Source organism: Phycodurus eques, chromosome 7 (assembly GCF_024500275.1).
Source record: "Phycodurus eques isolate BA_2022a chromosome 7, UOR_Pequ_1.1, whole genome shotgun sequence".
NCBI lineage: Eukaryota > Metazoa > Chordata > Actinopteri > Syngnathiformes > Syngnathidae > Phycodurus > Phycodurus eques.
Genome location: NC_084531.1, coordinates 5,009,470 through 5,028,274, shown reverse-complemented (window position 1 = coordinate 5,028,274; position 18,805 = coordinate 5,009,470). Strand labels below are relative to the sequence as shown.

Genomic DNA, 18,805 nt, shown 5'->3' with positions numbered 1-18,805 from the left:
ACAAAGGAAAAGTCCACACAAGGAAACAAGCAAACAAAACAGGATATGATAGAAATCATATTGTTTGTGTGATATTAGTTGAACCAGATTCTGTTTGTTTAAGCATGTGATTTAGATGAAGATCAGACCACATTTCATGAGCAATTTATGCAGAAATTTAAGAAATTCCAAAGGGTTCACACAATTTTCCCTCCCACTGTACTTAAAAAATCAATTATGAAAACAGCTTCAATTACTGGAAACAATCTGTAATTAAGTGTAAAATAATGTATATTTTTTTCTTGTTGTTACTGACTTAATTCTTGATTAATTTTGAAAACAGGTAAGTTGATTGAGGAAGAAATATCATATTTAAACACAAAGAAAATTTAATATCTAAAGAAGCAATGATTTATGAAATGATAATTCTGATTAAACAAAGAAGGATTTTACTTTGTTGTAAAGCACATTGAGTTACCTTATGTATGAAATGCGCTATATAAATAAATTTGCTTTGCTTTGTTTCCTTCACAGGCCCACTTTTCGTTACTTCACCTGGCATACGTGTGTGTTTGGCATCGTGGGCTGTGCTGTCATGATGTTTCTCATCAACTCAATCTATGCCTCGGCCAGCATCGCTTTCATGTTGCTGCTGCTTCTGCTGATTCACTACCTCAGTCCAACCTCCAGCTGGGGCTACATCAGCCAGGCTCTCATTTTCCACCAGGTTAGAAACACACACCCACACACAGACACATACAAACAGTTACATGCAGCACTGCCTCGTCATTATTACAGCAATTAAAATCTCCCCCTCAAAAAAAATAAATAAATAGAAAAAACGTTCTTGCCAAACAGTTGATTTAAAATGTTTATTGAGACACCCAGACTATTGCCTCCCCAAGCCAAGTGCATGCAGCAAACAAAAACACTCACATCAAATTCGGTCTCTCAAAATCCATACCCATTCATTGTTGTGCAGCTATCTATCACTTTTACATCAGACCTATCTGACACACACTTCATATTTCTCCCTCAATGAAGTGCTGCACTTGCACAAGCGCACGCATACATAACTTTATATCATACATTTTGCTATGTCCTCTATAGGCGGGCCGGTTGCGCTCAAGGTGAGGGAGCTCTGTTGCCAACAAGGCTTGTTGCCAAGGCGATTCAGGGTGGTTGGGTTGGCGAGTGTTTGTCAAGAAGCAGAACATTATTACAACCACTCAACTTATTGCACTTTTCTTCCTTCCTCCTCCTCCCTTTCTTTTTCTTCCTTTCACACCTATCCTCCCTTCCTTTCATCTACCTCCGCTATATGAATGCATTCCATTTACTATTTCCTCCTCCCTTCTCTGCTTTTTTCCTCTCACACAGGGCAGTTCAGCAATTTAAATGATACTCAGGCACAGCAATAGAGGCTACGTTTGCGTCTGCAGCATACAAAAGTCAAAAGATTATTATGTTTCTTTTGTTGTAAAAATAAATACCAACAATTTCAGAATTTATTTTACAATTTCAATATAAGAAAAAATACCTGTGCTGTTTAGCAAGAAGAAAAGTGAGCTTTTCCTTACTGATGAATGAAAACATTTTCTTACACATCACCTCCTATATTTGGATATATGGGAGTAAATGGTTGGAGTCAATTACATTCAAGTACATGTTAAATAGTACTCATTAAAACCCTTTACGAAAAAATATTAAATGTGAATATGAAATATTGGGGACATAAAATCTTTTAATTAATTCTTATCTTTTTTTATATAAATGGGATATGTATTTTAAAATATACTAAGAAATGTGTTTGTGTTGATGTATTCAACTTCCCACAGCTAACACAATATATTCTTCTTTAGGCCGCAAACAAGTTAAAACTGATTCATTTCTCGTGTGTATTGTGGACCCATGTATAACACGCACCCCCAAATTTGACCTCAAAATTCTGGAAAACCCTTCTACCTATGTATAATGCATTTTCACAATGCATGATTTTGCTTCTACCCATATCATCAAAGCATGAAGTATTATCTATGTTTTTTTAGTTTTTTTTTTTCAAATTAATTATTCTGGTTAAGCACTTTAGTTGTAATACATTTTTTCATTTACCTGCTCTTATTCAGAAATTCACAGTCCTACTTTTATTTAGTAAATTAGAAAACGCACAGTTGTGCTCATATGTTTAATTATCCTGGCTGAATTTGCAAGATGGGTACAATTCTTTAAAGAAAACATGACCCTAGTGAAGATAAGCGGTATAGAAAATGGATGAATGAAGGACCAGGCGAAACACATTTAATTTTATTTTAATGGGATTCAAATGAAACGGTCAAACATTTCAGAAAAGCATTATCATTAAACAAAACAGAACCATGAAGAACTTAATGATGGTTGTTGTTTCGGTCATCAGTCATATTTAAAAAAAATAAAATAAAAATATTTCACAAATTCTTCCAGGGTATGTAAACTTATGAGCACAACTGTACATATATGCAGTCATACGTACCCCTGTCATATTGGAATGAAAGTGTAGGCTACACCTTTTTTAATTACCACTAGGTGGCGGTGGCATATTATAGTGAAAGTGTACACCTTTCTCGTAACCTCTCGGTGTCAGTGGCATTTTGGAATGAAAGTATACAGATTTTTCATAACCTCTAGATGGCGGCATACATTTATAAAATGTGAACGTTTTTTTTTTTCATTTGCCCCTATACCTATGTATAGCGCACACTATTGACTTTTGATTAAAAAAAAATTGGGGGGGGGAAATGTGCATTATACACGAGAAATTACAGCAGGTTATAACCTAAGTTCCCAGTGTCATCAAAATATTATAAAATACAGAAAAATCTTCACCGAGCAATCAAGTACATGCCTTATCTGAAGCTACTGCTAATCTGTGATTAAACAAACTCGTTTCAGTTTACTGTTTACTTTTTGGCTTTGAGAAAGTGTTTCAGACAGTGTTGCCCAGCCGTCGCCTGAAAGTGGCAGATCTTCGCCCAGCCTGGCTGCCAAGTAATGGGCAGAGAAACGTGGTGTGGGATTATGGAAATGTAAACTCGCTCAAAGACACATTTTCAGAATTAGGCTTTTAATTTTCTGGCCAAGAAGGGGAATGGCAGATAGAGAATTATTTACTTGGTTGTAATATGTCCCCTTTAAGACATGTTCAATCAACAATCAGTTTCACAATATTAACACAATTCCCAACGTTTAAGAAACTAATTGATTGTTTTCATTTAAGTGCACACTTAAAGAACTTACTCCTCTTACCCAGAAATTATTGAAATATATTTCTCAAATGAATTGCACATATACCTAATTATGATTTTTCTATCTTGGTCTCCAATTTTTAATTGCAAAAACAGCTAATTACATGGGTGTGTAGATCTGTACAATATGTCAAACTTCCAACAGCACCTGGTATGGCAGAGTGCCAGCTAGATGGCATTGCAGAAAGGAATGGAGACAGAAAGGGTTCACAACAAAAACACACTAGGAGATAACAAGCTGCTGACAACAGTGTTAAGGAAAGACAGGGACAAAAAAGGCAAACTGACGCTGATGGTATCAAGTAAAGAAATAGATGGAGACATAATATAAGCATGGTGAGAGGATGAGTGATTGAGCAAATGAAGTGATGGATGAGACTGAAAAGACAGAAATGATGATAGCCTGATGGATGGGAAGACAGAAGAAAATGGGAAGATAAAGAAGACAGATGCTTAGATGAGTGGAGGCAGTCGGTCTCCACCTCTGAGACTATTGTTGGTTAGTTGTTGATGCAAGCATGCAAACATGTAATTGCAAGTAATCTGAATCTTAAATTGGTCAGCTTTCAGTGAGATTGCTGATACCTGAAACCTTTTAGATCAGTCATTATCCGGAGCACGTTCATTTCGTTTTTAAATCCCAAACTTGATTTGCAATATATTCTTTACATTTTTTTCTATCTACCCTTTGTTCTCTAAAGTCTACTGTGAAAAGCATTTTAAAGTAAAAAATATTGATTGACTTTCTCACTGTTTAAGAAGTGATGGGCAATTGAAACAGCTTCCACCTGCTTAATCGATTTGTTATTGTTTTCAAAACGGTTATTTTAATGGGATGCGAGCATGTCTGTGAATAATCTGAAATAAACTGTTTCAATGCTAGTGTTGTAGTGAGTAGAATAATGTTGCCCAGAGAAGTTGCCATGATGTAAGTCTGCATAGATGTAGCTCAACTTCCCATAGCTGAGGCCATGTTTGCTTATTATTACGTAGTTGAGACTGAAATAACAGCTCCTTGAGTGATTGTGTCCAAGTTGTGCAATCCATTTGCATTAGAATTTTCATGACACAATTACGGTAAATGTGTTAAAGTTCCTACCAAATTCTAGGCAACTACATAGTTTATGGATTGATTGTTATGCCCATCTCTACCACTATCCCATATTGGGAATGTAATGAAATAACTGAGTTTTTCCCCCCTACATGAACTATATTAAATTTGTGGAGTTTGGCATGCATAATAACATCCAGTACTTCCATCTATCCATCCATCCATTTTCTGAGCCGCTTCTCCTCACTAGGGTCGCGGGCGTGCTGGAGCCTATCCCAGCTATCATCGGGCAGGAGGCGGGGTACACCCTGAACTGGTTGCCAGCCAATTGCAGGGCACGTACAAACAAACAACCATTCACACTCACATTCACACCTACGGGCAATTTAGAGTCTCCAAATCATGCATGTTTTTGGGATGTGGGAGGAAACCGGAGTGCCCGGAGAAAACCCACGCAGGCACGGGGAGAACATGCAAACTCCACACAGGCGGGGCTGGGGATTGAACCCGGGTCCTCGGAACTGTGAGGCTGACGCTCTAACCAGTCGGTCACCGTGCCGCTCATCCAGTACTTGTACATTGAAAATACTTTGTAATAGCCCTCACTCAAAACCCAATCCATTAGCTTCCTGATAGCCAAAAAGGGAAGCACTCCATAAAAGAAATGCTCCAAGGTAAGTAGAAAGTTCATAAAGCAATTGGACAGGGTGGTATTTGCCTTAATACGCAGTGTCAAGGTGTTCTTTTGCAAGACAATCTGCAATTGCTCCTTTTGAGCAGGTGATTATACCTTGGCTTGTGACTGTGAGCATGAGCTTAAATTTTCCTGCTGCTGTCTTGGCCAGAACACATAAAAAAGAGAGAGAGAGTTTTCATCGCAGCAAAGTTGAAGAAATTGATAAACATTTACATACATATGTATCAATTTAATTATTGTGATTTAATGTTTACATGCATATGAAAATAAAAATAAAAAATGCAAAATTTCAATTTGTTCCAGGTAACTGCTGAAACTGAAAATTAAAGTGGGCCCAACATAATTATTCAGTCTTGTTAGGTTGGGTAAATACTTTATTCAGTTAAAGGAAACTAAAAAATTGTAGTTAGTACTCTTGCACAGAGCCAAATGTTAACCACTACTCAAAGCCCCAATTTAAAATTCCCCAAACAACATTGGCATCCGGGGACTTAATAAACTCATTGACTGAGGGGATCTTGATTAAGGAACCGCAAACTCCCCAAACTGTTCCTCAAGCATGAGAAAGCTGTCCACTGCTCAAATTTATATATAAATATATATATATATATATAAGTATTGAACATGTCACCGGTTTTCTCACTAAATATGTTTCCAAAGGTGCTATTGACATGAACATTTCACCAGATGTTGGGAATGACCCAAGTAATCCATCCGTACAAAGAAAGTAGAACAAATAAGCTCAGAAAATAAGTTGTGTGTGACAATGGGAAATGACACAGGGAAAAGGTATTGAACGCGCCAACTGGCATTTATTTTGTACTTTGTACAAAAGCCTTTGTTTGCAATGACAGCCTTAAGACGCCTCCTGTCTGGAGAAACTAGTCGCATGCATTGGTGTGGTGTGATTTTGGACCATTGCTCCACACAAGCAGTCCTCAAGTCTTGAAGGTTCCGTGGGCTTCTTTTATGGACATTGAGTTTCAGTTATTTCCATAGATTTTCAATTGGATTCAAGACAAGTGATTGGCTGGCTGCCATCCAAGCAATGTCTTTTGCTAAAGTTGTATATCAAGCAAGAAAGGGAAAGAATTCCACCTTTAAAACTTCAGCAATTAGTGTCCTCACTTCCTAAACGCTTATTGAGTGTTGTAAAAAGGAAAGGTTTTGAAACACAGTGGTAAATATGGCCCTGTCACAGCTTTTTTGAACATTTTGCAGGCATCAAATTAAAAATGTGGGAATATATGCAAAAAACAATAATGTTTATCAGTTTGAACATCAAATATTTGTAGCATATTCAATTAAATATAGGTTGAAAAGGATTTGCAAATCATTGTACACAGTTTTTATTGACATTTTACACATGGATGTAATTGTAATTGTAATTGGGGGTTGGAAATACTATACAGTTGAATACTATTGTAAAACACACTTTATTTTCTGTATCTACAGTGGATCTCGCGGATCCCGGATAATTGACGCTGATTATAATTGCATTGGATTTTTTTTTTTTTACCAAAAAACTCTTAAATCAGTGGGGATAAAACACCAATAAGCATTTTTGGAGTTGCTTCCCCCTGCCAAAAAAAACAAACTAAATGTTTTGGGGGGTTTTATTAATAGGAAAAAACAGGAAAGAAATTGGAAAACTGTGCGGACAGGTGAATCCGCAGGTGCCGAACCAGAAGTATGCGGGGGTCCACTGTACCTTATTGGTACGCCTTGATGGGGGTCTTACTATATGCCAGGATAAGTGTATTTTTGTTGTGAAAGCTCATGTGATAGGACGTGGCATTTTTGAGTGGCAGTTACATCAGTCACCTGCGATTCAAATTTTTATTTGCGGGAAAACTGACGGCGGTCACTCATGAAATGTAGTTGCAGAACCCGGCCGGCACACTGCATGATGTTTCGTGCCCAGTTTCAGGTTTCTTAGGTCATTTAGGTATGGTGTTTTGACTAGTACTGTATGTGTGTGAGCTTGTATGTTTTATGTTATTACAAAGTCGTTTCACCTTATGTGTGTGCTTGCGAGTGAGTGAGTTCGTTCAGTCGGTCGTGCTTGATGTCAGTCTCAGGATGCTAGGGCGAGCAAAGAGCCACCAATATGGAATAACCCCTGCAGGTCTTCACATTCATCTTTTTAGACTTATTGTATATCAAAGGAATGTACTTAATGATGGACACAATTAGTCAATCTCTATACCATATTTTGAGTGAGAGAATGTAATGAATATCTATCAGATAAGCCACTGTAGAACCATTCCCAACTGTGACCCAGAATGTAGAATGAAGTGGCCAGTAAGCGTAGTGAGACGTTTCAAATGTAACTTCTCATTCAACTTTGGGGTATTTTATGTTATTATTATTGTTTATTTTCCTTGTTACTTCTAGGTACGCAAGTATTTGCTGATGCTGGATGTGAGAAAGGATCATGTCAAATTCTGGAGGCCTCAAGTCCTGCTGATGGTCTCCAACCCTCGCAGCAGTGTAGGCCTCATCACCTTCATCAACGATATTAAAAAGAGTGGACTCTACGTGCTGGGGCATGTCCAACTTGGAGATCTCAGTAAGAACACTGATATGGGTCACTATTCCATTTTGGCTTGATAAAATGTAATTGTCAGGAGCCTCTGCGAAGCTCTGCAAATTTAGTAGAAAATCAAATTCGACAAACACTTTGTTACATTTATTCAACATTTTTATGCAATGATAAAGCGGCACCATCGAAAAAGTAATTCCCAAACATACTCCACAAACATGGCAGAGACGCTGCGCTGAAAGCCTCTACTGTGCTGTGAACACACTTGCCACGGTTACTTCCCGTTCATGGATAAATGGGTATATTGTCTGTGTGCATTTGACTCAGTACTTTATGTATTGGTTTTTAGTTTTAGGCGTGCCGCACACTGTGGAATGGAGTCGAACCCGATTGGACCGGACAATCCCATAAAAATAAGAGTTGCAGACGCACCCCTGTACATTCAGCGATTGGATATACAGTATGGACGCCCTGAACAGCGAGCCTGTATAGGCGTTTGATGATGTATATACAGTACAGTTTATCGCATTTCTTACACTATAAAAAAAAAGATAGAATCATAGTTAAGGAACAAGCGAGTTGCAAAAGAGAGTGGTCAGGAATTAAAGTAAGCATGCGGATGTTTTAAAAGAGGCTTGCGGACTCCATTCATTTGAACGTACCTAGCGAGGTATGTATGGCGCGTGTACATTTTGGTCACAAGCTTAACTTTTTCATCCGGGACACAGGCCTGACCCTGAATGAATAGTTCATAATCAAAATCGCCTGAGTGTCGCCTGAGCACAATAGAGAAGAATTATAGTTCCATTAGCAGATGAAGAACCCTTCTCTAATTTGAGCAGGCACTCTGTGTTGAGATAAATGAGGCAGTGATTCACACACACGGAAGAGGATTATGATGTAATGATGTAACGTATATGTGCCCGGATTATTTTAAGGCCATTTGTGCTCTGTAGCTTTTAGGTGCTTCGTGTGCATTATGCTCTGATGATAGTGTATGTTGAGCTTTTTGACTGACGTATGTTTGTCTTCCCCTAACCACACACACAGACACATTACCCTCTGACCCTCTACAATCCCAGTATGCCTCTTGGCTGTCCCTGGTGGACTATCTCAATATCAAGGCCTTTGTCAACCTGACGCTGGCTGATTCAGTGCGCCATGGAATCCAACACCTTCTGTTCATCTCTGGACTAGGTCAGTGTCACCATCAATACAAATCCAACTTTTCTTTCGGTATCCACTCTGCTTATACACTTACCAAGTATACCTGAACATCTAATGAAATCCAATAGGACAATGTACCATGATGGTATGCGTTCGTTCCGGTGGCAAAAGCTAAAGTATTTGCCAATGGCACCACTAGTAAACAAACCCTTCCATGTCATTTGACCGAGGAAGAGCGATTGACAAAACAGGTTAAATGGCTTGAATGAATGATTTTCTTCTTGCACGTTTGTATGGGAAGTCTTCTTTTCTACCACTGTAGTATAAAATGTGTGACGTCAGTCAAAAAGATGATGTTAATAGCCGAAAAATAGTTAAAATGATCATTGACGGACTGGCTAGTCCGTCAATTCAGGGGAAAGCAATAAATTAAATGCCTTGAATTTGTTCGTCGTAGATGTAGCCTAAAGGCAGGCATATTACCATAATTTATAAATGCGCTCAGCCTCCCATTGAGTAGTTTTTTTAGTGATTTATTCATTCATTCATTCATTCATGAATGGATTTATTTATTTTTAAAAGGACAATGCACATTAATGAACACCAGTGCAATACTTTTGTAAATGTGCCGGTTAGTATACAGCTCATTTAAATTCTTAGTCCCTTGGCAGGTGACTTAAAACATAGACAAGACAGATCAACAAGTACATAAAATTATTCAATAAATCACCATTTCACATTAAAACATGGTCTAAGATGCCTAACTTATAAGTGCATAAGTGCATCACTCACTCGTTCATTCATACATATTATACACAGTTAAAGACTGAGGTCAAAAAGCTTACAGGATAAATATATCCAATGCATGCGTACATATATGTATGCATGCGCCGCTAAATAACATAATAGAAAATGACTGTTATTAGCACATGACACATACTCATATGTATCATGTGGCATGAGGTCTATACAGCTGTAATGAATGCAATATTGACTGGATTTAAGCTATAGATGTACAGTGGGTACGGAAAGTATTCAGACCCCCTTCAATTTTTCACTCTTTGTTATATTTTAGCCATTTGCTAAAATCATTTGAGTTAATTATTTTCGTCATTAATGTACACACAGCACCTCATATTGACAGAAAAAAACGGAATTGTTGAAATGTTTGCAGATTTATTAAAATAGAAAAACTGAAATTTCACACAGCCATAAGCATTCAGACCCTTTGCTGCGAAACTCATATTTAACTCGGGTGCTGTCCATTTCTTCTAATCATCCATGGAGTCCAGCTGTGTTTGATTATACTGATTAGACTTGATTAGGAAAGCCACACACCTGTCTATATAAGACCTTACAGCTCACAGTGCATGTCAGAGCAAATGAGAATCATGAAGTCAAAGGAACTGCCTGAAGAGCTCAGAGACGGAATTGTGGCAAGGTACACAGATCTGGCCAAGGTTACAAAAATATTTCTGCTGCACTTAAAGTTCCTAAAACCACAGTGGCCTCCATAATCCTTAAATGGAAGACGTTTGGGACGACCAAAACCCTTCCTAGAGCTGGCCGTCCGGCAAAACTGAGCAATCGGGGGAGAAGAGCCTTGGTGAGAGAGGTAAAGAAAAACCCAAAGATCACTGTGGCTGAGCTCCAGAGATGCAGTCGGGAGATGGGAGAAAGTTCAAGAAAGTCCACCATCACTGCAGCCCTCCACTATTCGGGGCTTTATGGCAGAGTGGCCCGACGGAAGCCTCTCCTCAGTGCAAAGCCTGCATGGAGTTTGCTAACAAACACCTGAAGCACTCCAAGATGGTGAGAAATAAGATTCTCTGGTCTGATGAGACCAAGATAGAACTTTTTGGCCTAAATTCTAAGCGGTACGTGTGGAGAAAACCAGGCACTGCTCATCACCTGTCTAATTCAGTCCCAACAGTGAATCATGGTGGTGGCAGCATCATGCTGTGGGGGTGTTTTTCAGCTGCCAGTGACAGGACGACTGGTTGCAATCGAAGGAAAGATAAATATATCCTGGACGAAAACCTTCTCCAGAGTGCTCAGGACCTCAGATTGGGCCGAAGGTTCACCTTCCAACAAGACAATGACCCTAAGCACACAGTTAAAATAACAAAGGAGTGGCTTCAGAACAACTCCGTGACTGTTCTTGAATGGCCCACCCAGAGCCCTGACTTAAACCCAATTGTGCATCTCTGGAAAGACCTGAAAATGGCTGTCTACCAACATTCACCATCCAACCTGACAGAACTGTAGAGGATCTGCAAGGAGGAATGGCAGAGGATCCCCAAATCCAGGTGTGAAAAACTTATTGCATCATTCCCAAAAAGACTCATGGCTGTATTAGCTCAAAAGGGTGCTTCTACTACCGTAAATACTCAGCAAAGGGTCTGCATACTTACGGCTGTGTGATATTTCAGTTTTTCTTTTTTGATAAATCTGTAAAAATGTCAACAATTCCGTTTTTTTTTATGGCAATATGGGGTGCTGTGTGTACATTAATGAGGAAAAAAATTATCTTCAATGATTTTAGCAAATGGCTGCAATATAACAAAGAGTGAAAAATTTAAGGGGGTATGAATACTTTCCGTGCCCACTGTAGTTTGACTTGTCATTTAGGCCAGTGATTCCCAACCAGTGTGCCGTGGCACATTAGTGTGCAGTGAGCGCTCTTCAGGTGTGCTGTGGAAAATTATCAATTTCACTTAATTGGTCCAAAAATTATAGTTACAATAAATAATGTATCGTTGTTCATCTATTTATGCCAGTGAGGCATAGTGACAGACAGAACAAATGAATGCTCTTCTATTAGATGGCAGGAAGTACATTCCTGCAATTAATGCAGTAATTAATGTATCCACTTTTTGTGACAATTTTGTCTGTTGGTGTGCCGTGAGATTTTTCAATTGTAAAATATGTGCATTGGCTCCGTAAAGGTTGGAAATCACTGATTTAGGCTATTGTAGATCAATCTGGTCATTTTTCCTGTTATCCAGTTGAGAAGGCTATGATCGCTTGACGTTGACTTTTCTGTTTCTCGGAGTAATGACACAGATATTGCTCTTTTGACGGTGAAATAGATAGACAGTGCGCTGTAGTCTACTTGGTTAAGCATTCACTCAAACTTGACTAGCTGTGATGATGAAATCAGTAACCACTATTGCTACTCCCTCACCAGGCAGTCTGGCTATCTTCTCTGTAGAGATATTTACGACATCCACTCACCTTATCTTCCTCACCCACAAGTTCTGCTGGGTTAATTTTGATATTTTTTGAAGGAAGTAAAAAAACCTTGGGATATTCCCAAACACAAGTTTTTATCATCACAGGATTTTTTTATATTGAAACAAATCATCTTGTCTTACTGACTTATTTATTTCATCTCTACATTCCAGGTGGAATGCGTCCCAACACCCTCATCCTGGGTTTTTATGATGACAGCCTCCCAAAGGACAGCCTCTCTAAAAATCAGTCCACAGATTTTTCATGCCCCTCTCAAGATCTTGAGCAGCGCCCAAAACCGTTCCATTTTGCTTCCCTTCGGTGCAGTAGCAGGGATGCAAATGATGACGTACACGATGGGAAGGTTTTGGGGCCCCGGGAGTATGTAGCGATCATTGCAGATGCCATGAAAATGTCGAAGAATGTGGTTTTGGCCCGTTATTTTAACAGTTTTGACCGAGCACAGGCTCTTTCAGCGGCCTCCTTCTCTCCAGGGAAGGGTTTTGTGTATGTCGACGTCTGGCCAGTCAACCTTCTGCGTCCAGACAGCACAAATTACGTGGATACTTGCTCGCTGTTCTTGCTGCAGCTAGCTTGCATCCTCAATATGGTGCGAGCCTGGCGCAAAGCTACATTACGTCTCTTCCTATGCGTGGAGGAGGGACGGAGCGTGAGAGGCTTAGAAGAGAAGCTTGGACAGCTGCTAAAAGAGCTAAGAATTAAAGCTCAAATCTACCCTGTGGCCTGGGACCAGCAAGTGGCGCTACACTGGCAGCGCCAAGGTGAATGGGACAAGAGGCAATCCTCACATTCCCCTGATACCATCAAGGAAGAGAAGAAACTGGGAAAAGACGAGGAGGAGGATGAAGATAATTACGCCAACAGCTTCCCGAGCAACACTACGCGGTTGTCTGATGACTACCTGTCAGCCGTCAATCAGCTGATTCTAGACCAGGCCCGGCCTCCACCTGCTGTGCGCTTCCTATACTTGCCGCACCCACCGGCTGACACTCGTCGCTACAAATCTTACTTGCACCAGCTGGAGCTGCTGACTCACGACCTGGGCCCCACTTTGCTCATTCACGGTGTGACGCCTGTCATCACCACTGATATTTGAACACTCCCCTCTATGCTTTGTGTGTTCTTGATGGCTGCTGAAACTGTTGTCTGATGCTGACTTCTCACTCAACTAGACTGGACAAACCATTCTTGAAATCCGACCAACAACTGAACATCTCAATATGGACCAAACCGTATTTTATGCTTTTTGACTGAACACTGCGACAGCCGGTGAGAGACTGTGGATAAGCCAGATGTGGCCCAGGGTCCGTACTATTCCCAGGTCTGTAATAGGATATAGTATTCATAGGAATTTTTTAAATAAAGTTAAAAAGTATTGATAATAATTTTCAATTGGCATGTGAAGGATGACACGAAAACACTATAATAAATATATTTAAATAACAGTGGAGAACAATGGGTCTGTATCATGAATATATAACCTGGCCAACCAGTATGAAATGAGCCAAGAGAAGTTACATGGGGATATATCCTCTCATCAAGATGGGCAACCCACACCTTTTCCCTCAAATCATTCCATCCCTTCACTAGTGAGAGGTTTCCCCTGGCCGATACAGTCTGAGCTGAATTTGAAGTGTCCTCTGGCTTCCCTTGGCCTGTTTTTCTTTTTTTTAACGATTTATTTTTTTATTTTTTGAGAGGGGTAGAGATGGGTTGCCCCTACATTTTCTTAAAATGATCATTCCATATGCCTTCAGATCAAAAAGTGTTGAGCATGTTAGCGATCTAATGTGTGGAACTAGTCCAGCCTGAAAATGAAGTCTGGCTCTTAATTTTCATAGCAGGTACACTCAAGATAGCTGCTTTCCATTTTATAGGCATGGGAATTATTTTATTTTTTTGCAGTTTTGTCCAGCAAACTGCACAGCTCACAATGTTTACAACTTTTGTGATTCTCTTCGTAAGTTTTAGAATTATTTTCCTACATTGGTACTGCCCGATCAGTTTGAATAATTATGTGTCAAAATAAAATGCAATATAATTATTTGCCTTTTACCACAGTTTTATCTCTGCAGTGTCATCACCGAGCAGCTCTTACTGAAGCACTATTTCTGAGATAATATTCAGTCTCTTTGTTAGCCAGTGGGCGGCACGGTGACTGGTTAGAGCGTCTGCCTCGCAGTTCTGAGGACCGGGATTCAATCCCCAGCCCCGCCTGTGTGGAGTTAGCATGTTCTCCCCGTTCCTGCGTGGGTTTTCTCCGAGCACTCCGGTTTCCTCCCACATCCCAAAAACATGAAAAACAATATTAAGTCAATTGGGTTATCTTAATTGAAGTCTCTAAATTGCCCCTTGGTGTGAATGTGAGTGCAAATGGTTGTTTGTTTGTGTGCCCTGTGACTAGCTGGCAACCAGTTCAGGGTGGACCCCGCCTCCTGCCCAAAGATAGCTGGGATAGGCTCCAGCACGCCCGCAACCCTTGTGTGGATAAGTAGCTTGGAAAATGGATGGATGGATGGATGTTAGCCAGTGTTAGCCATAGAAAACACTGCAAATTAAACGTAATTTATGTTTAATCAGTTGATCCTAAAATTCGTCATTGCATTGAATTGATATGCTTAATTGGGTGTTGACATATGAGTTGAGATATTTGGGGTACTTGGGGGCCATTTGGATCCTTTTGATTTCCATCGGTACGTCTCAACACTCCTCAGTATACAAATATGTTATACAACCCCAATTCCAATGAAGTTGGGATGTTGTGTTAAACAAATAAAAACAGAATACAATGATTTGCAAATCGTGTTCGACCTATATTTAATTGAATACACTACAAAGACAAGATATTTAATGTTCAAACTGATAAACTTGATTGTTTTTAGCAAATAATCATTGACTTAGAATTTTATGGCTGCAACACATTCCAAAAAAGCTGGGACATTGTCATGTTTACCACTATGTTACATCACCTTTTCTTTTAACAACATTCAATAAACGTTTGGGAACTGATGACACTAATTGTTGAAGCTTTGTAGGTGGAATTCTTTCCCATTCTTGCTTGATGTACAGCTTCAGCTGTTCAACACTCCGGGGTCTCCGTTGTCGTATTTTCGCTTCATAATGCCCCACACATTTTCAATGGGAGACAGGTCTGGACTGCAGGCAGGCCAGTCTAGTACCTGCACTCTTTTACTACGAAGCCACGCTGTTGTAACACGTGCAGAATGTGGTTTGGCATTGTCTTGCTGAAATAAGCAGGGGTGTCCATGAAAAAGACGTTGCTTGGATGGCAGCATATGTTTCTCCAAAACCTGTATGCACCTTTCAGCATTAATGGTGCCTTCACAGATGTGTAAGTTACCCATGCCATTGGCACTAACACAGCCCCATACCATCACAGATGCTGGCTTTTGAACTTTGCGTCCATAACAGTCCGGATGGTTCTTTTCCTCTTTGGTCCGGAGGACACGACGTCCACAATTTCCAAAAACAATTTGAAATGTGGACTCGTCTGACCACAGAACACTTTTCCACTTTTCACCAGTCCATCTTAGATGAGCTTGGGCCCAGAGAAGCCGGCGGCGTTTCTGGGTGTTGTTGATAAATGTCTTTTGCTTTGCATAGTAGAGTTTCAAGTTACACTTACGGATATAGCGCCGAACTATATTTGCTGACATTGGTTTTCTGAAGTGTTCCTGAGCCCATGTGGTGATATCCTTTTCACATTGATGTCGGTTTTTGATGCAGTGCCGCCTGAGGGATCGAAAGTCACTGGGCATTCAATGTTGGTTTTTGGACTTGCTGCTTAAATGCAGTGATTTCTCAAGATTCTCTGAACCTTTTGATGATATTATGGACCCTAGATGATGAAATCCCTAAATTCCTTGCAATTGTACGTTGAGGAACATTGTCCTTAAACTGTTCGACTATTTTCTCATGCACTTGTTCACAAAGAGCTGAACCTCGCCCCATCTTTGCTTGTGAATGAATTTATACGCAGTCATGGAACCCACCTGTTCCCAATTAGCCTGTTCACCTGTGGGATGTTCCAAACAGTTGTTTGATGAGCATTCCTCAACTTTTTCAATCTTTTTTGCCACGTGTCCCAGCTTTTTTGGAACGTGTTGCAGCCATAAAAATCTTAAGTTAATGATTATTTGCAACGTCCCAACTTCATTGGAATTGGGGTCGTACATTTCTTGATGTAACTGTACATGATGGTTCATGCTTATTTATGAATGTATTTAAACAAGTGGTATGATCAATGCGAATTTCTTGTTGAAAGGGTGCTCAAAGAAATGCAAAGTAAGCTGAATAATAAACACTTATTACGTCTCATTCCTTTCTTGCTTTATGGCGTTTACAAGAAATGACACCATTATCCCTCAAAATTAAGCCCACTGCTAATAGCTTTCTTCAAAATTGACACTTAGGCATGAGCAGGTTTCTTAAAATGTCTTACTTTGTGTTAAAATCAAGCAAGGGACACAAATAAATGCTTAATTCAAATCTGGCAAACCCTGGGCAGCATTAACTTCTCAACTAGGGACAGTTTCTTGCAAAACTGCTAATTGTGTTTACAATGCTGTTTGTTTTGACTGTAGTTTATTGTAATAACCCACAATGTCTGGACTTGACAAATTGTCTTATAGTGTGAACATAAAAAAACAAATACATCCCAGTCGGCAAACATACATCACACTGACGTCGGCCCGTCATCAAAAGTTACATCACCCTGATGTTGCAGGGAGAGCGTTTCCTCATTGGCAATATGTTGCCGAGACGTTAGGGTTGGGCATCGAGAATGGAGAACCAATTGAACCCGGGACTAACATTCCAGTCCTGCCGGAATCGTTCAAATTAAAAAAAATTGTTTCCCAGTTTCGAAGAAAAATAAAATATAAATTACCATACTGGAATGAAAGTAGATACAGTCGCATTACAAGCTTAACATTGAGCCAAAACTACACTAAAAATCAAACTAGCAACTTTACATCACAATGAATTCAGACAAAATTGATGAAAACGTCTCACAGTATCACAAACACTAACTGTCTCATCGGTGGGTAGGCAAAGGAATCAACATTTTACAGAACATTTGGTTCCATTCATCACTCTTTTTCTTGGGGTGTCGTGTGAAGTTACTTTTCGTGCCAAAATGCTAAGTTCCGGTGCATACCGGTCAAAATAAAAGGCTAAAAGCTTAAAACAGCATGTCAAGTTAAAACTTGCACATATAAACCATTTGACGTGATAAAACAGTCGCAAATAACTGTTTTAACAATGCTATATTTAACTTTTAGCTGAAACAATAATTAATGAATATTAAGTCAATTGGGTTAGTTCCACACACATTGCCTGTTAGTTCATATGTTTGATATTGATACTGGTTATAAAGAACCCAGAGTCAAATGTTAATTTTAGTTTATACTGCAGGCTGCTAAGAAAATTGATATTCATAATTTGGACATCCTTTATTTAAAGCCTGCAAACCTTTTTGACCCAGCCCCCTAAAAGAATCGGAATTGAGAATTGTTTGGAACCAGAATCGAAATGAAGAACTGGAATACAGGACCGCAATCACTCAAATTCAAACGATGCCCAATCGTCGTTATGAAGTCTGGACCAGTTCTAACTTTGCCTCTGTGTCTGGGTACGTTCAGAAATTCAGTCCGACGCTCTCACCATGCATCAGATTTGGGTACTCAGAGAGAGAGAGTGCGCTCCATTTTCGATACATTTACGAATTAACATGCTGGCCATTGGCAGGGATAAGTCAGTGCCTCCACCATATTGAATGTGTCAGTTCTGCCTGTACCGAATGAAGCACTCCAGCAACGCCCCGAGTTTCCAAACGTTCCGGGTCACAGAGAGCGCGCCCGGAGTGAACTTCCCAACATACCCTCTGTTGATCCTGTCGGGGCTGCAAATTCAGAAGCAGCAGGTGAGACTTAACACGAGGCCGGCCCTAATTTATGTTCTCCTTTGCCTTTATGACTGCATCAGTGAACAATAAACAGAACTACTGCATTTGAACCAGAGTGGCTCAAAATGCCTAACCCTAACCCTGTAGAGAGAGAAGAGCAGCGGAGAGAGGACATAACCTTGGGGTGACCCAGTGCTGATGCTCCGTGTGGATGAGGTGGTCTCTCCCAGCCTCACCTGCTGTGTCCTGCCCGTCAGGAACCTGTAAATCCAATGGCAGATGGCAGGCGAGATACTGAGCTGGAGAAGCTTGGAGGACCAGAGAATCTTATTTCTCACCATCTTGGAGTCCTTCAGGTGTTTTTTTTTAGCAAACTCCATGCAGGCGTTCATGTCTTGCACTGAGGAGAGGCTTCCGTTGGGCCACTCTGCCATAAAGCCCCGACGGGTGGAGGGCTGCAGTGATGGTTGACTTTCTAGAACTTTCTCTCATCTCCCGACTGCATCTCTGGAGCTCAACCACAGTGATCTTTGGGTTCTTCTTTCCCTCTCTCACCAAGGCTCTTCTCCCCCGATTGCTCAGTTTGGCCGGACGGCCAGCTCTAGGAAGGTTTCTGGTCGTCCCAAACGTCTTCCATTTAAGGATTATGGAGACCACAGGAACTTTACGTGCAGCAGAAATATTTTTGTAACCTTAGCCAGATCTGTGCCTTGCCACAATTGTCTCTGAGCTCTTCAGGCAGTTCCTTTGACCTTATGATTCTCATTTGCTCTGACATGCATTGTGAGCTGCAAGGTCTTATATAGACAGGTGTATGGCTTTCTTATTCAAGTCTAATCAGTATAATCAAACACAACTGGACTCCATTGAAGGTGTAGAACCATCTCAAGGATGATCAGAAGAA

General features: G+C 40.2%; 1 protein-coding gene across 1 annotated transcript in view; it reads left to right on the top strand.

The window, feature by feature from the left end:
• The window catches only part of zgc:153039 (uncharacterized protein LOC767698 homolog), an 80,192-nt gene extending 66,783 nt beyond the window's left edge, over positions 1-13,409 (top strand). The window contains exons 10-13 of the mRNA XM_061682036.1: positions 514-706; positions 7,406-7,580; positions 8,604-8,750; positions 12,128-13,409. Coding sequence (XP_061538020.1) covers positions 514-706; positions 7,406-7,580; positions 8,604-8,750; positions 12,128-13,071 — 1,459 coding nt within the window. The 3' untranslated portion in view covers positions 13,072-13,409. The remainder of the gene's footprint in view (positions 1-513; positions 707-7,405; positions 7,581-8,603; positions 8,751-12,127) is intronic.
• Positions 13,410-18,805: the final 5,396 nt, after the last annotated feature.